General features: G+C 39.3%; 1 protein-coding gene across 1 annotated transcript in view; it reads right to left on the bottom strand.

Moving 5' to 3' along the window:
• The window catches only part of epha6 (eph receptor A6), a 166,080-nt gene that overhangs the window by 132,117 nt on the left and 10,056 nt on the right, over positions 1 to 23,907 (bottom strand). Inside the window, exon 2 of the mRNA XM_075479896.1 lies at positions 23,624 to 23,688. Coding sequence (XP_075336011.1) covers positions 23,624 to 23,688 — 65 coding nt within the window. The remainder of the gene's footprint in view (positions 1 to 23,623; positions 23,689 to 23,907) is intronic.

Here is a 23,907-nt window from a genome sequence, read left to right as displayed (position 1 = left end):
GTCACAGGTGTTCATTTGGGCCACTGGAGACTAGATCTGAATAAATATTCAACAATCGAAATGAAATGTCCTTTAGCCTCACCCATTTTACATAAAGAAAGATTCAATTCCACTGATTACCCACTGCATCACTGGAGATGGGAGCAGGTGTCTCTTCTCCCCGAGTCTTTTGAGACTTTTCTGAACCAACAGTCAGCTCGAGACCTCATTTCAGATATTCCTTGTGAACTATTTTCTGTGTTTCTCTTTAGCATTTTCTCTTAAGTCTTCTGTCAAGCATTACTGTATAAAGACTTACATACTGCCCCTAACAAGGCCATATCTTTTCAGCTACACAGCTATTGCAGATGGACCTGTGGGCAGTCAAGCTAACACTGCATAGCCCTTGGAGATAATACTATGTATAGGTCGATAGCTAATTGGTTAAAGCTAGCTTAAGCTAAGAGGGGGCCAAAAACAGTTTTCCTCCCAAAGAGAACGAAACACCAGAAAAAAAAATAGCTAACAAAGAGAGAGAGTGAGAAGTAAAGTCCCCACCTGCACTGGACGGTCTACTTAGTTTTAATCCACCATAAAGCAGATCTTTGTCTACTCTGTCTTCAGTCTCTTCCGCAGCAGAGCAAAGCTAAAGCACCAACGACACTCAAGAATACATTCAGGAGTAACTCACACCTCAGACTGTTCTAGATATTTCTGAGACAACACGTCTTCCAATCGAAATGACTTTATAGGGTGTTTGCTCATATCCCTAAATATCTCCCATAACAGTGTCCTGTAAAATATTGTCCCTACAAGCTCCGGGGGGTAAAAATTGAGCATTTCAGAATCTGAGCAGATGTCATTCTCAATTGTTTTCTTCACAAAAAAAAACACAAAATTCTCATGAGGAGGAAGTAGGAAGGCTGGATGGCATGGTTAGCTTTTTATAATTTATGGCAAATATTCAAGACCAACATGACGACTGTAACAATGCACTCATAGATTATACTGAGCCAGTCCAAGAATATTAAGTGAAACAAGTGAATTGGCTTTGAGACTATGTATAATTGTGTGGACATTATTTTCATGATTTTTTTCTGGTCTTTCAAGAAGAAGAGCAACATATTGTCTCTAAAACTAATTGTTATTGAGTTTTGATCGGTCCTTTTCATGTGCCTCTTGTAAAGGTTAAAAATCATGCACACAATCTCCATCCAGACGGCGATTGTTAGCAACAGCAACAAAGCATTCAGCTTCCACAATGAGAAAATACAACAAACCACAAACAATTTTTTAAAACTCGTTTCTGTAAGCAGACTGGCGAGGGAGAACGCTGGGAAATTCCACCTATCCACAAACCCCAATATCTAACTTAACCTTAAGTGTCACCTAAGTCTACTGCTTGCTTGGGGTGTAAAATTGAAACGTTTTGCAAGTCTTTCAACCTACTCATGGTGCACCCAATCATGATCTCCAACTAAAGGAAGATACAGTCAAAGTTTATATTGTTTAAACAGACACGCAGAAGTAGAATCAAACTAACTTTGTAAACTTTAAAGAGACGCACTATTTCAACAGCACTGATTGCACTGAGAGAGATTTTAAAACATATCTATTATTTATCCATTAAAGCTTGGAACCTGCACAAATAGGTTCATTTTCCAGGTTCATTGGTTTGAAGTAACTGTCTTTCACAGGTTCAATACATATTGTCTAAAGACCTAAACTCAATTAATTTATGGAATTCATCTGGGGTGTGGTTGCCATGGTTACATTTAAAAAATGTAACCATGGCACACAATGTAGATGTGAATTTGTAAAGCTCAACAAAAATATGTTGCAGAACTACGTCCAAAGACAAGATTATGTCACACTCATTTGCGTCATCGTAATGATGTCAACAGTGCAGACACATGTCTGCCACAGGGGTTCAGGCACTATTATCAAGAACATTCCAGACTTTTTGCTATAAATGAGACAGTTAAACAATTACAATTTTTTTTGTTCCTCTCCCATCACCTCAGTTAACTTTGGGATTTCACATCACAGTTCATTTGGGTGATGGCAGGTGTTCTTTCACATTCTGGACGGCATTAAAGCTGCAGTCGGCAGGTTTTCAAAATCCCGAGTCTAAAGTCGGAAAATTCGAACTGATACAACTTTCAGGTCCCTCCCCCAACCTCTAACAAGCTCCGAATCGCCCCCCAAACCCCTCCCCCTCTGTGGACGAGGTTGTGCACGTGAGTTCACACCAGTGTGAGCGCACACAAGCTGGGGCAGACTCACGCTCAGCAGCGTGTGCACAAGCTGTGATTGACAGGTAGGATTCCTCCACCCTAACTTGATTGGTTAAAAACAGCCGGGAGCGCTCGGTTTTTGCAAGCATGATTACAGGCTTCAGAGGGAGCTACAGATTTCGTTATTTTTCCTAAACAGCCTATTTAGTATTCTACTTCCAGAATCCCCTGACAGTTCAAGCTAATATGACTAAAAAAAGTTGCCGACCGCAGCTTTAAAGTGACTTCTAAATATCACTTGTTAACAGCTACATCCTATTCTGGCTATTGCAGTTATAATTCAATATTTGTTTCATCGTTCTCGACCAATAGGCCATTTTCTAAAAATAGAAAAAAAAGATAGAAATTGATTCTATTTTTAAATATTTGTATTTTTTGATGGCATTTTGTATGGTGCTAATCCATTCAAAACACTATCTTACTTTGCTACCTGTCAATGATTTTCCTTTAATTCTAGAAATTAACTGTGACAAATTTGTTGACAAAGTGCTCTGCTTTTCTCACAGTTCTTTAAATTTTATTTTGCCTCTGCTTTTTCATTTCTCTAATCTCTTTATGCAATGTTTCTAACACTTTTCTCTCTTTGCCGTTCCCTATTTCTATCATCTTTGTCTTATTCTATCTACCATGCATTGTCTATCTCCATTGTCCCCATGCAGTCGAGTGTGTTTGTGTGTGTGCTTGCGTGCCACTGTCACTGGGATTGAGAGATTTTTATTTAATCTTACAGCCTCCCCCTGTGATGGATGAAGAAACACCACCTCCACCTCCCACACACACATACACACACACTCACATGCACAACATTAATCGTTATTAGGGAGATGGATGAAGAGTATTTTCTCACTGGGGAACTTGATGTCAGCTCTTTGATCTTATAAGAAAGGAACAAATAAGAGAAAAGTAAAACAACCAAAAGACTGAGCGAGAAAGCGAGAAGAAAAATAACGTGGGAATGTAAATTAAATCTTTTCTCCCCCAATATTGGTTACTCATGAATATTAATGACCACTGAATCAAAATTATGAGTATAAGAAAAATTAATAAAGCTATCCCACCTACACCCCGTTATTTAATTGGATTCTTGTATCACAGACAATGGCAAATATTTTTGCATTTTAGGGACCTCGTTAACACCAACGTTTCAGTCACTCACTCACTTTCATTTGAATTTGAAGCTCGCCTTTGTTTATTATTATCATTTTTCGAAAATAACATATTAGTGTGAGTGTGTCTGCAGAGGGCTAATTAGTAACAAGTGCAGCTTAAGTTGGGGAATTCTGTCAATATCTGGCAACCTTTGTCAGGTCATTGTGTTTAACTCATTATCGACAGGAAAATCACTATTTTGATTGCTGAATTATGGTAATAGATTTTCACTGTGTGTCTTAGGACTTGCAATGAAATTACTGAGGGTGTGCTGATGAGTTACATTGACTGAACTTGACACTGAAGAAAACCCTGATGTCAGAAAATCTTTCACATTGATACCGTTGAACCATGAAAGAGACATTGTTTTCACCATTACAGCTGAATGATGGAGCAATTTAGAATTCCCACACAGTCAATGGTGACATAATTTAGTTTGCATAATGATTCTGTTTCATTTTTTTTCTTTCTTTTTGTTTTTTTTCCTTTTTAATTTCACTAAGCTGCTAGGTTTTTTTTGAGTCAAGTCAGTGTAAAATATTTAAGAACAATTTCCTATTAAATCTACTTTTTCACATTAAAATACAAAAAGACTGTTTTAACAAGAACACTATTTTAAATTTTACAAGTATTCTAATGAAAGCAAAGAAAATATCTTGACTCAGTATTATATAGCATATGTTTGTGATACTAAAATCTTTATTGTGGAGAATTACTTTGCTTTCTTCAAGCTGTTTCCTACTGAGCCAAAGTGAACGAATTAAATTAATATGCTCTGGAAATTTAGCCAGAAAAACTACTCGGTGATGAATGGTATCTCCTGCACAAAAGCATTGCAATGATGGACGCTGTGAGGGACAACAAACCTGAGCTGCCATCTTCTTCAATTACTAAAATGAAGGACAGAGAGTTTTTTTTTCCCCAGTCTTCAGCCAAATCTGCTTTTACCTCAAGCACCGGGTTTGTATCATCCCAATGAAGAGTGGGACTGTCATTCCCATGAGTTCATTACACTACAGGTCAGTGCTCAGAAAGGCAGAAAACAGCCTTCACCCTTCATTATAACACCAATAAAGGAGGTGTGGAGAAGATATGCTGCAAGTAAGGAAAAGCCTGCTGGCCTCTTGCCATATTCCACAACATAACGGATATCTCAACCTTGACTGTATGTTTGATGTTGAATTTATTGCACCATGAACCTAAAACTAGAGAACAAGCAAGATGAATGGAATTCCGCAATTTTTCCGAAACAGTCCTGCCAAATTGGTCGGTCGTGATTTAGTAGGATCGATTTGTAGATATTTGCAGATAAGACAGAGCTTCAAAATCGAGCAGTGCAATCTAAATTGCTTGTAAGTGTAAGAAACTTGTTAAGTCATGTATTTTGTTTCAGTTAGCCTATCTACCACAAACAGGTGCCAGCTTCCCAGTGGTATGAGCGCTACCCCCTTATATCCATGAAACCAAAGCATTCTGCTTATATCATTTCACTTAGATCAGTTCCTCTTAGATATATATTTGTTTGGATGCGTTCTGTGGGGAGCGATTAATCAATTAGAAGCAAGCAGAACCCACAATGCTCCTCCACACTCTCGCTCACACACACTCTATCCCTTTGCCCATCAACAGCACACCCCTAAATCAATAGCAGCAAGTGAACAGTGGTGAGCAAATGAAACCCAAAGACTCTGGGCTCCTCTCATTCTTGCATCCATCTCAGAGAAGACAACAGGGTGGAGCCAGAGCACCCATCTATCATCCCCTTGGTGCTCTCAAACCTGCTGGTCAAGCTAAGTCAAAGATGGCTAAGGGCATTAAAGAAGGATTTCAATGCTGCTGAGTACTGCTGATGTTGAGACTGATGCTTCGAGGTCATTTAGTTTTCTTACCTCGTTGATTACGTTTAAAAAGTCAACACAACGCAGATAAATGACACAGATTAAGTGTTTCCTCCAGGAAATATTCTAGTCATGGTCTGAGAGCATCTGAAAATTAATGACAGCCAGTGGGAGCTAGACTAATAAAATTCTGTTAAATTGCTGCAGTTCCCCTGAGACACATATGATTGCAGGTCTAACAGAGTATTGAATAAAATTTCCACATCTCCCTGGACTGATTTTGTCTTTGATCAGACATTAATATTATAAAGATCAGACTATGTACACCAACTCCAACCAAAGAGAGTTTCCCATAATTATCATTAGGTATTAACAATGATTGTAAAAAGGCTAACCATTGTTTTCTATATTTTCTATATTGTCTAACTTGTTTGGACAAGCTATATCTCTCAAAGCTTCAGAAAACGGAGTAAACTATCACAAGATTCCAATTCCAAACATCTTCCTAAAGTATACATCGTATATATTCCTGTGTCATTGTGGGGCAACTCTTCATAGTATCTTATGTGAGGTAAATAAAATAATGACAATAAAAAATAAAATGAAATAAGAAAATGAAATCAAAAGAATATGTATATATAAATATACAGTATTTATATATATACAGTGTATATATATATATATATATATATATATATGCATAACCTTTGTGTGCTAAGGGTGCCCTGAAGTAAACATCTTGTGTTACACTTGTGGCCTATTTAAAAAAAAAAATATATATGACACCTAATCCACGCTACGATGCTCAGACCCATTCTTCAAGCTTTTCATGATTCCCACATGATACAACTCATCTATAAGAAATGAATTTGCCTTGTAAAGTCAGAAATATTCTATAAATTCTCTGGAACAAAGAGTGGAGTATGTGCTGATAAATATCATTGTGACAATGAAAAATTATAAGAAAGTGCCATTGCCATATATAGAAATGTGACCAGGAGACTGTTAATGCAGAAAGCTTACAGGATTCAACAAGTACGACTCCACTACATTATATCTCTGGTGGCCTGTATTCACTTTAGCACTAGTTGCTTCAGTAATGCACTTACACCATTTAGTACTGTATAATATCTATTACAGTTGTGGCTTTTGGAGAAGGTTCCAATCCATCATGTGGCTGTGCCAGCCATAGATCACTCTTCCTGCTGTTGTAAATCAATCAAGGCTGACATTAATGGATGCAAAGCTTTACCTTTACCCTTTTAATCAATGACAAAAAAAAAGCCAATTTGGATTTTGACAAGCTTCATTTCTTGAAGTCAAGGAGCAAAAGGGAGTCAAGACCAGCTTTCAAGAAAAGACAGCCCTGATTCACACAATTTATCAAAAACCACCTCACAGCTGAAGTGTCCTTGAGTGGCCCTACATGCTGAGGCTCACCACTAGTGGGGTTGTTGTCATGCTAAGCCTGACCCTTGACCTTGCAGTTGAGCCAGCAGATTTTTTGTGTACTTTTCTTCAGTCTCACAACAATGTCATGGGAGGATGTTTGGCCTTTCAATATTGTCAAAAAGTTCATAGAATCTTCGTCATATTTATTTGAATTTCGACTTACTTTTTTAACAGGCACACAAATGATCCAAGCAACAAGAAAATGCGCTTATCTTGAGCATTGGCTTTCGCTAAGCTAAAAGCTATAAACAAAATGCCAGTGTCTAAGGAGTGAGGGGTGAATGTTGTGACAAATTAATTCTGTTCCAATACCCAGATCAGCATCTTAAATGACCAAAAAAGCACATAGTTTCAAACCTCCACCCATCTAAAAAAAAAGCATACTGGTTAAGGGTATGAACCGTGTATTCTTTCAACCTCCTCCTCTCTATCTCATTTGCTTAAATAGTGACATGTCTCTGCCCCGTACACACACCGACTGTTTCTCATCTGAGCTGACACAGACCAGAGACCCCCCCAGCTCAAACAAACTGTGCGTGGGAAAACTAGGGGAGGAAAGAGCTTGTCGTTTTACATATCTATTTTTGCCAGAGAGGCAGGCAGGCAGTCTGGAATGTCAATGTGTGGCTCAGCAGTCTCTGACTGATGTGAGATCACAGTGACGGCTGCACACCGCGGTACAACAAACACACATACACAAACTATGCCAGTGGGTGAGGTGGAAGGGTGCTGCCATTGACACCTTAGATAAGACGAGGTCACCCAGGTAAAGGAAAGCATGCAATAAAGACACTCATAAACATTGTCTTTCAGAACAGAATTTCAGTGTCTGCCTCTGTGATATTTTACAATAATGGGACTGCTCTGGATAGGGGTCATTGAGAACTGTCATAAATGTTCTGCTGCTTAATCTTAAGGGTCATAAATGAATAAGACTTTCACTCTTGTATACCCTTTAACAAAAAAATTCCATTTCTTTATTGAGTATCTTCAGATCAGCTCTCCAACCTGATGAGTCAAAAGCAGGATTCTGGTTGGTGTCAATATTAACCTTACACTGGAGTCAATGATACAGACAACTTTGACATTTCAGTGTAGAAAAGGTCATCACAATCTAATTTCTCTCTTATCTTTCTCTCAGTCCCAATTCAATTAAATTCACATCTGCGTTATTGGTCTGACATACAAGAAACCTTTGCTGCAGAAACATTATTGTATTGATTGAGGTGCAGTAATACAATGCTGCCATCAAGTGCTGTTGATGGATGTGAGTTCCGATTAAGCCAACCAAGTTGTCTACAACAAAGTCAATAAAGTGTGATCTTCATGAAAGAGAAGCTGGTTGCTGTACTTTTTAGTTTACATCAATGAGTAAAGATTATGTTTGTTTGTTTGTTTGTTTGTTTGTTTGGAAAATATATAACAGACAAAACATCAACTTCCAGTTCACATCAAGGCAGGACCTTTATATTCTGATTTTTAATATACAACAACATGTCACAAGATAAAACAAAGCCTTGTTGGGGATCATGAAATAACTATTTCTAACCAAATGCTTTTGAAACTGATATCACAAGAACACATGATTTAAAAAAAAGTCAAGCAGTATAAAACAAAAATGATAAAATAACAATTTTAATCTGGACTAACGAAAACAATCTGACTTCAATTCCAGCGATTCATTTAATTAATTCTATCATCTTCCCTCTGCTGACATTCTGGAGGAAACACACCTACAATACACTGGGTCTTGCCTGTTTTCACACTCTGCTGCTCTTTGTTAAGAAGAAGCTGTCAGAGAGGCAGAAAGACGAGGCTGGGGAGAGACCAGAGAAAATAAAGAAAGGAGACAAAGATATCAAAACGATAGGGAGGAGGAAGATGAACAACAACAGAATAACAAGACAGTGAGACAGAACTGGGGGTAAAGAGAGCTTTATCGAACTGCGAATGTGTATGTGTGTGCTGCAGTATTAATATATGCTTGAGGGCCAGATATTTTCTTCTGAGAATAAGAAAAATATTCAGCAAAGGATCATTTTCAAGGAATACTTTAGAATAAAGATGAAAGTCAAGACATGGATTATTTTCATCTTAAAATAGTGTCATTTATGCAAATTGTTGCAGATACATTTTATATTTATTTCGAGATTACATTTATCCATATATATATATATGTATACTGTATATATGTGTGTATTTGTGAAGCAGGTCAATGATAAAATATGACTATTTGTTTCTGTGGATATTAAAACTGGTCATAAAACAAGCCACAATGACTGTTACTACTGTAACTTGACATTGACATCAAAGTGACACTTTCATACTATATGTGTTATTGACAGACCACTGAACAAGTATGGCCTGTTTGGAGGGGTTGCAGGAGAAAGCCTGGGTATTACCATAAAGTGTAGGGAGATGACCAAAGTTCACCTCCAGTTCACCTCGCTTTAATTTAACTGTAAACTTTATTTGTTTCTGCTGTTTAGTTACATGTTGGCACCAGAACCATAGGGATAGATTAAGACTTCCTAAATCTTCTTGGTTAGGAATTGGAAAATATGGCTTGAACCAAAAAAAAAACAAACAAACTCTGAAATCTCAATTTTCCAGTTTTGAGATGACAAGTCCTGGCCCGTTCTGTGTTGAAGGCAAAAGAATCCTCCACTGAAGTACATCACTTTGAAAGTTGTGCTCGGTGTCATGAAAAAAAGGCTACATTTGTGTTCATCTATATGACTAGAAGGATTTAAGTTTTAATGTAGCATACTTCAGTGTCTACACTTTTTCCCTGTCTTCCATAAGCAAAGCCATCTGACTCCATACTCTAAGGCTTGAACAAGGATGACTGGAAACAAGTACAGAGTATACGGGATTGTCTGGCCTACTTGATCAATTATGACAGAGAGAGCAGCAGAGACAGACAGAGAAAGCATGTGGTGAAGGACGGCTTTCAGCATGCTCAGAATTTGTATGAAATGTTAAGTGCGTTTTAGAGAGCTTGCTAGACTAAACATCCATCTACAATGAAACCATATCCCTCTAATAGGAGCCATCCTCTGACCCCAAATGCCCCCATCAACTGTCTCTTTCAGAATTGAAGATCTCGATCGAAGATATACCAAAGAGCTGGGAAGAAAAAAAGGTTTTTCTGTTTCCATTTTCCTCTGCTTGATCAAGACACAGAAGATAAACTGATGAATTCCATGCCATGCCATTAATGCATAATGTTTGATCTTGTGTTTTCTCTATATCAGCTAATGCCAGATCATTAATGAAGAGGAGAAGAGAAGAAAAGTTATTGTCCAATGGTTTCCAGAACTGACAAATGTTTACTATTCTTAAGACAAACATGCCATATGATTATGGTTACATGTAAGCAAGCACTCATTAACTTTTATTTATTACCATATGATGCATTCCATGGCCAAGAAACAATCATACAGTATATATCCTACTTATATGTTTTTTTTTCTCTTTTTATCTAAATGTGTGGTTCATAAGTGTGTTTAAGAGGTTTTGAGGGCAAATAATAGATCCAGGGACTCATTTAGCATTTAACCAGTTTGTTTTGCCCTGGAGGGCTGTGATCAATCTCAGGCTGTAATTTTTTGATATAGTAGAGCACAACTCCTATCCATCTACACGTTTGCAATGGGATCTGAAGGATTATGGGACGTGAGTGATGACTCATTTTCAGACTGTATCAGCTAAGGATTCAAGCAATGATTTCAATCTTCGATTTACCTGATGGAAGTTTTCTATATGGCTCACCTGCATTTGCAGATAAAAATGTGTAAACTCTTCTTACCTACCAAGTGAAAAAGTCTCTTATACCAATACAGATCTCTGCCTGTCTCTCTTCAATCATAGGTCTACATGGAATATGGATGAATCTCATTTCATTCTATTGGAATATATCTGACCTTTGAATATGGAAATCACTTAGATTTTTAACATGACAGGATTCATGACCTTCACCAACAGGAACACTGCAAATTACATATCTAATATCTCTAGGAATGAAAAACTAATTGCGTGTTGCTAAACATGTGTGATAAATAAGGGCTAATGACAAATATAAAGCAATCCCGAGCTTTCCCAGGATTAGAAAGGGTCTTCTATAGGCCATACAAGCACAATGATTGTACAGAGAAATCCACAGATTCATCAGCTTGGTCTCACTCAGACAGCATGACATACTGTTGCTCTGAAGGGCCGCTCGGCAGACAAAATCAATGCAGCGGGAAGCCTTTGGCATCAGTTTTCTGCGCTCTGGTTATAGGTAGTGAAAAAGAGAATTTCCACATCACTGTGCTGGATAAACTTTATGAAGAACTACATTCATATCAAAGTGTAACCATAATATTTTCCTAAACCTAACCAACAGGTTTTGCTTACTAAACTTGACCAAGCATTTGCTCCATTTCAAAACCTAAATACACTGGAAAACCAAAAGGAAAACAAGAAAAATTTAAAACAATAAATGAAAAAAAATAGTAGTAGCTGTCTCTAACTCGAGTCTCATGTGGATCACGTTACCACAGACTTGGGTGTGACACATATGATACACTGGGTTGGCATCATGTACTGTACGTGGGCATCTGATTGGTCCAAAGTACAACTATAGGATTATAAAATAAATGACAAACTTACAAAGAAAAGTAAATAAAGAAACAAATAAATATGCATTAATAAGGATTCTAAGTGCTTATCATTATCATTTTCTTTTATGCTGTTCACTGACATAAGGAGTTCAAAAAGTCCCCCATGTCTATTAATGATTAGTAATAATAATAATTTCTTTATTATATCAATTCTTTAATAGTATTGAGCTCAGAGTTGCATATTATTACTCTGTGTTACACTAAGGTGTGTTACTTTTGGGGGAGAGGAAACCATACGTATAGTGTACAAATGATCTAATGGACAGAGCATTTGCTGAAGCTCTACAACACATAGTGCATCTTCTACTTTAGCTTGAAATTTCATTGATCCCATCCATTAAACACAATGCCAACTCCCAACTTTGTGTTGACCAGTCTCAGTTCACAATATTCCCTTTTCCATTTGAAAGCGTCAGGTTGGATTTTCTTCATTGGCTCCTTTCAGCAGGTCACGGCATGCCTATACCCAAACAATACAACAGGTGAAGATGTGTTTTTGTCATTGAAATCAAAATATCACAACACTATATGTAATGTGGACTAGGACACCATTCTTGGAGTGATATTGCAGCGTTTGTGTAAGGGTGTGCATCTGTGCATCTTCCCTTGGTTGTCTATCTGACCACAGAGAGTGTGACAAATGGATGTGTCAGAGCTTGATGGAGCACTGCGATTGCTCTGCTCGGCACAAAGCTATTACAAGACTATATAGACAGCCCAAAAGAAAAATCCTGTTTCAATCAACCACACATAATCTAGAAGACAAAGAAAGATGTTTAACGGTTGACAGAAAAAGTCAGAGACTCTTCTTAGAGAAAAATCCCACATAATATGATTTAAATTGTTAGTAAACACTTTTATTACAATTGTGCACATTTTCTCTTAACCTTGTAGAGAGTAATATAAGTAATACTTTCTAGAGCTGCTCCGGTGACAATGAAAATGAGACAGATCATCATCATCATCATCAGCAGCTGATCAGCTGACCTGAGGCATCGGGCAGGGGCATAAAGGTGGAGCAGCTCAGAGAGGTAAGGCGGGGCGAGTCCATTTAAAGATTTAAAAACAAATAAAAGAATCTTAAAATAGACTCTAAAATGCACAGGCAGCCAGTGGAGGGAGGCTAAAATGGGAGTGATGTGCTCCCTCTTACGTGTTCCAGTCAGGAGGCGAGCGGCAGCGTTTTGGACCAACTGGAGACGTGTGAGGGAGGACTGGCTGACTCCAACATAAAGTGCATTGCAGTAATCCAGCCGTGATGTGATGAAGGCGTGGATTACTGTCTCAAAGTGCGTGCGTGCGAGGAATGGCTTCACCTTTGCCAGCTGCCTAAGATAAAAAAAGCTGGACTTCACAACTGCACAAATTTGCCGGTCCAATTTAAAATCACTGTCCATCTTAAAACCCAAGTTTGTGACTGTTGGCTTCCTGTATTGCACCAAGGGGCCCAAGTCAACAGGAGGGGATTCACAGGAGCCACTGGGACCAAACACCATCACTTCTGTCTTCTTCTCGTTAAATTTTAAAAAGTTTAAGGACATCCAGACTTTAATGTCTTCAAGACATAACAGAAGTGGTTTCAGAGAGAAAGCATTTTTCTTCTTTAGGGGCACATAGATCTGGCTGTCATCAGCATAGCAATGGAAAGAGATACCATGCTTTCTCAGGATGGAACCCAGGGGCAGCAGGTACAGTGAGAAGAGCAGGGGCCCTAAAATTGAACCCTGCGGAACCCCATATGACAGCGGAGCAGAGCAGGACAACACACATGGATGTTAAAATCCCCCACAAGGAGAACACGGTCATACTTGGGCATAATTTCAGCCAGCAGACCAGAGAAGTCATTTAAAAAGTCCTTATTGTATTTGGGGGGCCGGTAGATGACGGCACACAGCACCGGATCAGAACGATCCACCTCAAAGAAATTTGCCTCAAAACTGGAAAAGGAGGACGAGAAATCCCTCAGAATAAACGTTTTGTTTGCCAGTGATCTGGCGTTCACCAGGCCGATCCTGGCGGGCTTCGGGGGCTGTGGTTCGGCGGATCCGCAAGACCGTGGCAGCGTCTTCAGGAACTGAAGGTTCACTCCACGGTGGGAAAGCCGAGGAGGGCCGCGGCGGCGGGGCTGGAATCCCTCGAACGATCCGGTGACAGGTACAAGGCAGGGATCTATTGGATCCAGGAAACGGCGTGGCACAACAAAAGGGTGGATTAATCCAAGTCCTGTTCGGGAAATGGTCGAAGATCCTGCCAGCCAGACTTTAAGCTTCACCAGCCGACCGCCGCGTTTGCCGCGGCGACGGAGACGCTTCCGCCGAGAGGGTAGGGCCAAGGCCCGGTACAGGTGAGTCGGAATCCCCGCCAGTAGCGGGGGCACAGTTTTCTGCCCATCATGCTCAAACGCACCCAAATAACTGACATTATGTCGAAGATCTAAAAGAAATTGGCGATCATACACCAGCAGAGACCTGAACTGTGTACTGATAAGGGTTATGAACACCAAAAACACACAACATTGTAGGAGCATCAGGCGGCCAGGTAAGCACACCGGCGCCATCTTGCCATCCCAGATTTCTTAGGCCTATTTAAGCTTTTTTTTCTGCTCACATATTTAAAATGTCAGCAATACTGTGAAGGTAGCATGCCATTTAGCAGGATTAGGTACACAAAACCATGTTAAGGCTTAGAGGCACTTAAATATTCTTGCAAGAAAGACTTTTATGAATAGCTCAGTGTAAAGTAAAATACAAGAGCTGAGAGAATCAGCAACTTCCTTAACCACAGAGCCTCCGCTTGGCTTATGGTCAAAATATAGCACTGTACAAACATGAACTAATCCTGCATAGTTCCTCATGGACCCTCGCTTTTTGTCTTGGCTGGCCAGTGTTTGTCTGGTGCGGCTGAGCTTTAATGTATTTTTAGGGCTCCATTCGGCTTGCAGGCACTGCAGTAAATTCAGTGCAAGAGAAGAGAAGCATTGAGGTTCAGGTGTGGAATACAGCTGAAATGTGTCATTGTCACTACAATATATTTTCTGATGCAAGTCAAGTGAAACAGAAAGGAGTAAACAGCCTACTCGAGATTGAGCACTGTGACCTTGGGCAGGTTTCCTCTAACTGGGCCACCTCACTCTTCTTTTGATACGAACATGACAATGTGTGCCTGTGCGTGTGTGTATGAGTGCAACCTTTGTGTGCACTTTCATGTCTAATTATTTCTTCCAAGCAGATTCTTGAAAGAATTTGGGCTTCAGCACCGGTTGAACCTGTCACGCCATGGGACTATGTTTTTAGTTTTATGTTTTAGGTCATGTTTGGTTTTTAGATCACGTCTTAGTCATGTCTTAGTTTAGTTTTTAGTTTTCCCATGTTTTAGTTTCCCTGCACTTAGTTAATTCACTGCACCTGTGTTTTCCCCATCAGCTGCACTCTATCCCTAATCACCCTCCACAGTATTTAGTTTCCAGGTTCCCTCATTGTTTTGTGAGATCCTTACCCGTCAACATCCTCCACGCCACGCCACGCCACGCCACGCCACGCCACGCCACGCCACGCCACGCCACGCCACGCCACGCCACGCCACGCCACGCCACGCCACGCCACGCCACGCCACGCCACGCCACGCCACGCCACGCCACGCCACGCCACGCCACGCCCAAGTTAAGTGTTGATTTTCCTTGCTATGTCAAGTGTTTTGTTTTGTTAAGTAATTATCCCACAGTTTAGGTTTTTTGAATCCGGCTCAGCCGCGCTTTTTGTTTGAACTTTGTGTTTTTCTAAATAAATCAAGTTTGCTTTTTTTGAATATCCGCATCCGTGTCCTTTCACACCCACCCCAAACTGACAGAACCAGCGTTATCTTAAATTTCCCTTAGGTTTACCAAACTAGGACTTTTTCTTTTTGATAGAACATTTAAAGAAGCCTTTTACAATTGATGATGCAGGGTTATATAAAATGTCAGAGAATCCTGAGAGTTCCTTAACCATTAAAAAACCAATTTGAGGCCACACTGAAAAGATGTAAGCCTACAAAAGCCATTTCCCTTTGTTCGGCCATGACAGTCTTGATGGTCACCTCCGACCAACTACATGTGTTAGAAGATAAAGGGCTTTCTTTGGATGAAGTCTTCCTTTTTTTTATCAGCAATTAGCAGTAACTGCAGACAATCCTGTTATGGTTCATAGAAGGCCCTTTACAGCTCCAACAGCATTCATATTTCCAGCATGAGAAGAATCAACTGTGATATAACTGTATTGTGACTTGTGAGGAAGTGGTGTGGTTTAATAAACAAAATACCATGAGACATATTGCATGAACCAACACTGAAATTCATAGCTCATTGAACCTTTTAGTGATCAAGGAATTAAAATGTCATTTTCACTCGTCTACCACCGCTGGATGGATGTTATGTCACTTCAGGATTCCTATTTGCAATTAAAATGCAGCCAGAAAAAAGAAAAACCTCAAAGATGTTAATCTTTACAGAGCTCCCAAATCCAAAAGGAAAAACATTTTTTTTCAAACAATCTGTCCAGTTTTCATGTGAATGGAACAGCAAGTTTGAACAAATCAAAATGGTGGGACTCATGAAACATCTCATGACAATCGGGGAAATGGCTACATTGAACAACAGTGCAAAGACGCTGCAGTTTCAAATGAAAGGCTAAAAATAGTACAATTACCTTATTCTCTGACCCATACAGATACAGCTTAGGTTTTGTTTCGTCAGCCGGTCAACGTCGGATCTATGTTTGAGTTCCTACATGATGACATCCATTTTCTATAGTGCTCGGTGAGCCACAAACACTTTTTGGTTGTTGTTGGATGGTGAAAGGTGCAGATCACTGCTCATTGTGAATTAGAGTGCAAAACATCATGAGTCATTGTACTTTTCTATTTCTCTCTCATTTGTGATTCTCTGTTTTTCAACTGCCCTATTAGCATCCAGGGGGTCTTAAAGGTAAATCTTTAGAGTTAGAATAAAGTTGCCACAATCTCCTTGGTTACAGCTTCCACGGTCACAGCTTGAATTTTCTATAATTTATGCACTATAATCATGTCATGTATGCTCCTGCACAGAAAAAAACCTTACAGGGATACTTTCACATGTTAAAGTTTACAGCCATGGGTTGTGACACAGTTACTTGAAGAATAAATGGACACATTACACATTTTCTGGTGAGTCTAGACTGTAAGTTAGTAATTAGATGTAACACATTTTCTGAAAAGAATTTCTAAAGACAAAAAATGCAAAATAAACATGTTTATCTGTTCAAACGCAGCCTGACGTACAGAAACCACATATGCTATCTGCTCCCCTTGGTTGCCTCTGCTCCCAGTATTCATATAATCAGCCCCTGCGTACAGCTAGGCACTAATAATCTCCTCACTCTTCCCTCGCTCTGTTTTATTCTCCTCTTTCCGTTTGCATTCATTCTGTCCATCCCTCCCACTCTTTGTCAAACTCACCTCACTGTATTCCTCACACGATGTGGGTTCGCCCAAAAAGCTGTCAGGATATGTTCTGCTGTCAGCAAGATGCCAAGTGGGAGCGCATTAGATATTGGCCTCAGTGTGTCCCTGACAAGAAACAAGCCAATTAAGGGATCCCCCAGCACTGCTTAAGCCTGGTTATGGCAGAGGTCCCTGAGATGAACACTGGTATGCTAAATCATCATACCTTTTTTTTATATAAGAGCCTCCGTGGGGAGAGGAGGAATGATTCTGGATTATTCCCTTTATTTTCCCCTCTCTCACAGAGCAGCTGGCTATCACTCAGCAGCACTCATAGAAGTTTATCTGAGCTATGAAGGACTCTGACATACAGATTTTCTTCTCTCCTCTCCTCTCTGTTGTTCACTCTCATCCTCAAGGCTAATAGTATTAGGGATGGAGGAAGTGCTTTGAGATAAGCCTAAGGTCGAGAAGCTGCAATCAATTACTGTGGTTAAATATTGCAATAAAAAGATTAAGGATTAGGGCTGAGAGAAAGTGAGGAGGCTTGAGAGATTGTACAAAGCCTACATAAATGTGTAAGCACTTGAGTGTCTTTTTGATGTGTTAATCTTCATTTTTATTCCTAGAAGTCCAATCCGGTCACATGGCATCATATCTTGCTATTTGTCAGGATGTACGCCATTCCTCTTCAATATTGTTTCTCCCTGTCAACGCCTTCTCCCTGAAAAATCAAAGCCTAAATCCGACGACAATCCTCTTTTACCCAAAACTCTCCCCAGAACTGACAGGAAGATTTGTAGAGGGGACTTTGTGTTGATTGCATATTGTCATATACAGTGTGAGGCTTCATGACGGAAAAAAAACACAATCACAGATCCCTTTGTCAAAACTGCTGTGGACAATTAAGACCAACAATCAGGACTTTTTAGCCTTTATGGAAGAAACTATTGTTCTACATTTTACACAACGAAGCAACTAATCCAACAAAACAATGCAGGCATGAGTTTGTCTTTTAATACGCTGTATATCGTTGATCTAAAAAATGTCTACGATTACATATTCACAATCTCTATGAACACGCTGATTTGTGCTGAAAATATAGATGACATTATAAAAGTTATTTCTCATTTCTCACCACAGCCTTCAGGGAAAACAAGAATGGAATCACCACTCTTGGAAGGTTTTCATTTAGCTCTTCTATTTAGTAGAAATTTAATTTGAATATGACAAAAGTATTGAATTTAACAGCTGACCAATCTAGCTTTGTGAAGCACTACAAAAAAATACATAGAATTGTTGATATTAATGGTGATTTATTTCCAGATTAAGTATGAAAAAGAATTATGGAATCATGAAGACTTCTTTGAGAGAGTTGTGGCTGTATTCAAATAATTCAAAAAGAATATTATTCACGTATAAGGTTCCATGTTTCTTGAAGCACTTGACAGAGCAGCTTTGCAGGATGGAACCTTGTCGACCTAATCGTTTTTTTTTTTTCAAATGTCCTTAATTTCCTCCAGAAATTTCAGCTTAGATTGAGATCTGGACTTTTTTTCTGGCCATGCCTTGAAGTTGATGTGTCTTTTCTGAAAAAAAACAAACATTTAAACAGTTCTCTAACTGCGGGAAAAGTAATTATCATCCTATAATATGATTTCAGCAACACCAAAGCTTGTTTTGATTGATGGAATATTGTTAAAAAAACTCAATGTCCACCTGTGCATTGACTGTAAAGGTAACGGCCGCCATATTTCATATTCCCTGGTCCTTTACCTGACATCAACTCCATATCACCAATGACAAGGAATTTGATTGTTTTCTTCAGGCAGTTATCTACGTGTGTTTCATTGGACTTGCATCAGACAAAAATTCCAGCATCACCTCCTTATTCAATGCAGATTGGTGATTCTTAGATCTAATCATATGCAGTCCATGACTACGTCTCTGTATTTCACTGTAATCTTTTTTTCTCTTCTGTGGGTGTCAGTAATGGTTTATGTTTGGCTTTACTGGATGGAATTTCCCATTTCTTTTAGATAGTTTCCTTCCTTTCCGTCACAACATTGACTCCTATTTCTTCACATGTTTTTTTTAATTTATTTTGTCATGCATTTTCTGCTTTGAGTTTTCCGTCCTGACAATTTGACGTCTTCTTTGGTAGACATGTATGTTTGATTTTTACAATGTCCCCATTTTGGTTGTACTTGCTTCAAAACGTTGGGAACATGTTGAGAACAACCAACATATTTTGCTACACTCTGTGCTGAATTACCTTCTGGGAAGAATTTTATCATCCCTTTGCATCATTTCAACTGACAGCTCTCATGTTAGGGCCATGTTTCCTGCCAATCAGCCAGGTGCAACATCTCACTGAGGTCTGCAAGACTTTATTGTTGGAATTACATGCTATCAATTACAAGAATTTTATTCAACTTTTTGAGACATTCTTTAAAAGCCTGAATGTTCAGCTGTTAAATAAAATATTTTCTACTTGATTGAAAATCTTTCAAGAGCTTTTGATTCCATTATTATTTTTGCCAGGGGTTGCTTCAGTCGTGGCTTGCAAATGTACTTTAAGTAATGGTTTGCAAGGGCACAACTTGGTTTTTGTATACAATGTGACTGTATAAACAGATGTCCTCACAACATGAGCAAATGCAAATTCATGCATCTACAAACACGCACACAAACACGCACACAAACACACACGGACACAAACAGTGAGACAAATGTCTTGCTCTGAGCTAAATCTTTGGGATTTATTGAGTTTTGCAAAGGCTAATTTTTGACTGAGCACTGCTCCGGCTGCAGTAAACCAGCAACAACGTGCTCCTCCCTTACGTAACACCATTTATACGCCCCCAGAAGATGTGACTTATAGCCAGCTTGGGATCTCTGACAAAAGATAAAAATAGGATTACTCCATCCCTTTATGATGGACAACTATCATTTCTTGTGTTCTAACCTGCCTTTTCTCAGCTTGTATTATAATGTCAATGAGTGAAAACAAAAGGCAACATCAGGCATTCTTAATCCCTTAAAGCTGTTTCATGTAATTTAATAAATAAGCTGCTCTACTGGCTGCTTCACTCCCCTTCCCACACCACCACCCACCACTGGGAAAGGGCTCATGCATATTTCAGCACGATGTCTGCCCATTCTAAGTGGAGCTTATTGTGGCTGCATGCAGACGCCAAATCAACCCTCTTTCCCTTCTCTGTCTCTCTTTCATTCACCTATCTGACACCCGGTTCTTGATCACTATTCAGCATTTACGAACATGGAGAGGAATGCTATTAGTATAGCAACACATATCTTTGGCACTTTTCTCAACATATTTTACATTATGAAAATAGACACTCTTTTCTGTATTCTCAAACACGCATTCATCAAGTTCTCGTGAAAAAAATACAAAATCTAAAGTCCTTGAGTGAGATTTCTTTTCAACCTTTGACTGTGAATGTGTTTTCCAACTTAGTTAAATTCTCACATTCAGGTCATTAACAAACAGCAACAACCCTCCTTGGATAGTTTCCCCTTACGGCTAGTTTAAACAGGTCTACTTATTATCTGAGCATAGCAGGTAAAGAATAATCAAAGGGCACCTTGCCACTGAAAGCTAGGCCTGACCAACACTTATGATCATGTTTACAGTGAGTAAACATCTGCTTACAGCTTTGCAGTGTGCTGAAGATGCTCAAGATGTGGACACGATTATTTAACTGAATGAACTGAAGTGTCTCCGTCTTTCCTTTGCAATCTTCACTTTAATTAGAAGTATTCCTAGACAACTGTGATAATCACACACAAGTGCACCCATAGTGAGGAATTTAAAGTCCAGAATTGCTAATGAAATTACAAAGCTCACCCAAAACCTCTTCCATGACCAGCACCATAAAGAAGCAAGGCAAAGACGTATTTAATCTAACTAATCAAAGATGGGACCTCTGTCCATCTGTCTGTCTTTCTGTCTGTCCATTGCCTACACGACCCCAATCAACTTCAAACTTTGTGCAGGTGTAGCGTTGAGGAACCGTGTTTTTAAGAATGTCCAGTTGATGGGCAGTCTCATGTTGATTACCCAAAACCTGATGGATGATGTCAAATTTAAAGGTGTTTAAAGGCTGATTTGTGACAATGATGTTAAGGATAATGAGCCTGTGACAGGCATATGTGTCACTATGTGTTCATCTTAATTGCAAATTTGCAAAGTGAGAAAGAGTTCTTGCAGTGAGAGTAAATGTTGTTAACCTTTATATACAGATGTATGTGATATATATGTTTGAAGCACAAGAAGTACATTGTGTTTCAAACTGGGACTTTTCAGGGGAAGTATATCCCACCTTCTGTCACTGCTAAGAGTCTTCAGATAAAAAAACAAAAACACATCATCCTTTTTCTTTTCTTTTTTGAGAAGTATATAACAGAAAACCTTCTAAATCCTTAAATGAAGGTATGGAGCAAGAAATGTGAAGCAATGATACTGTGAGAGGTGAAAGGGACCAGTGCATGCTGTTGATCCAAAAACAGTGAGAATAGGTGGTAATTGTCTGCTTCCAGATCCACTCGCCAACAAAATCATCATCTGTGGCTGCAGTGTCACATAGCTCATATAGTCAATTAGGACACTTTAAACCCTTGTGCCACCCCTGGTGTAATTTGTATTCAGTGGACAGCTATCATGATCTCAGGAGCCCATCATGAATAAATGTTCATAGATCCACTTAGAAATCAGAAAAACAGGCTTACTGTGTAACCCCAGAACTTGTCTGGCAATCATACATTTTTTGATATCCTTTTATTGTTATGGGGCAAATGCACATGGAACGATCAACAACTAATCATCATGTTTTTTTATTGTATCAATTTGACAAATAATTTTATATTTATGTTATAACAGTGGTGGAATTCTGACAGAACACCAGCGTCCTCTTCCACACAACCACTCACCTTCCTGCTGTTTCTTATAAACTTCCTCCAAACATATTCTCCTCCACTTCACCATCAGTTTCATATCATGTGACGAGATATATGTCTAGCAAACTCATCGTCAGTTCATCATTTTGGAGAAGTTATCGCATATGAAATTATTTTAAGATGAACATTGAGCCGGGCTGACTGACAGCAGTTTATGTCCAGAACTAGGACAACTACATGTTTCTGATATGTAGCTACATGATGTGCTGCTGTATCAGCCTGATACTGGGCTGTGTCTAATATGGTAGAGATTGACTTGCTCCTGCTGGCTCCCAGGTGGTGAAAGGGGATTTAAACTATTTTACCTCCCCAGATCTTCACACCTTCCCTCAGGCCCTCTCACCTCGATGGCTTAAATATTAATGGTAAGTCAGAGGATAGAGGGTGAGAGAGGAGGGGAGAGGACTGACAGCTTAATCACGGAGGCAGTAGCCTCCCTCTCTGCTTTTCCTTAAAGCTATCGGCGGCTGTCACCACGACCTACATGATGTAATCACATCCATAACCCTTATATGGGCCACAGAGGGCCATGTGGGGAGAGATGGAGAGACAGAGAAGTTTGGGGGTTCGAAGAATTAGGAATCCTCCAGCAGAGGATCATTGAAAGTCAGAACCCAGAAACAAGAGTATTTGAAGTGATTTCAAACCAGTGATTTTAAACATCTCGTTTTATCATTTCATTCATCAGAAAATACTATCAATAAAAAAGAATTAACTTTTCCCAAGGTTTGGGGTATAACAATTTTCAGTAAACTCGCTATTAAGGATAAATTATAAATTGCTTTCCATAAACAGATAAAAAACGGATAAAAAAAAAGTAAAGTTGTAAAGTTCAACAAGGTCAAACAAGGATTGAGCAGTTTCAGAGAAGGGGAACGAATAGAGCAGCATCTCTTCTGCCTCTTTTCTGTAACAAGGCCCCATTGTGAATTGGGTTGCACCATCCATAATGGGTATGAGAAAGGATGAGATGTGAACAAGGAAGTAATTCTACCTTGAACGGTAACTGCGGAGACATTTTCCATCGGTCTTTCGGGTATTCTGACAACAGAGAGATCGCGCATGCATGATGCAGCAAGGTTTTGATCTGAGCATGTCACAGATTGCTGTCAGCAAATTCATGTTTAATGATGCAGATTTCCACCCATACAGTTTTTCTATGGAACCAGAGATATTTACTTCTAAAACAAAACGGGAATATCCCTTTTGGGTAAACATGACTGAGAAAACAGCACACTGCATGCAGGCATTTGTCCCCCCTGTATGTGCTGGGAAACAGGAGCTCTCATGACAGCCTGAACTTTGTATTGCACTAAGAATACTGTATATTCCCATATGGTCTCTTAAAGACGAAGATATGGGAAGGTCAGGGTATTGGCAGATGATGTGGATATAATCATGGACAAATAAGATGATGTTCTTATCATCTGATCAGGGTATAATAAATGTCCACACCACACAATACAATAGGATGAAAATGGTTTTCTAGGTTTGGGCTAGCATTTAAAGAGTCAGTGGAAAACGTGGCTCCAAAGAGAGACAAATGTGACAGGAATTCTTTGGGGGAGACTGAACAACAAATGGGAAGCTTCCTCAGAGACCATGCCTCATTATCAGTTTCCATATTACAGTATTTCCCATGTGGAAGGAGGAATCTGAGTGAAAAGGAGGATATGGATATAAAACAGACCATAGCTACTGCCTCTGACCTAGTATAATTGATCTCATTGATACTGCAGTGGCCATGCATTTTGAAGAAAAAACACAGTGTAGTAAGACTGAACACAATCAGAGGTGCCTTTCTTACCCCGTTGATAGGATACGTCTTCCATCCCAGCTCTCCAAGCACGGACGTTGTATCCAGCAACACAACTGAAATGGGAAAAAAAAGTGTGAATTTCACACTGAAATTGAAGTATCAGCCACAAACATGTTCACCTGGATATTTTTATATTCGCAAAAATGAGTTTCTTGGATGAATATTTATGAGTGTGGCAGCGTGTTTGGTGAAAGTAGCATTTTTGTCACTCGCGACACAATTTAGGGACAGACAGATTGAAGTCAGATTGCTGTCAAAAGTCCATTCCCTCC

The sequence above is a fragment of the Odontesthes bonariensis genome, chromosome 12 (assembly GCF_027942865.1).
Source record: "Odontesthes bonariensis isolate fOdoBon6 chromosome 12, fOdoBon6.hap1, whole genome shotgun sequence".
Classification (NCBI taxonomy): Eukaryota; Metazoa; Chordata; class Actinopteri; order Atheriniformes; family Atherinopsidae; genus Odontesthes; species Odontesthes bonariensis.
The sequence above is the reverse complement of the archived record's forward strand: the minus strand, read 5'-3'. Positions and strand labels throughout refer to the sequence as shown.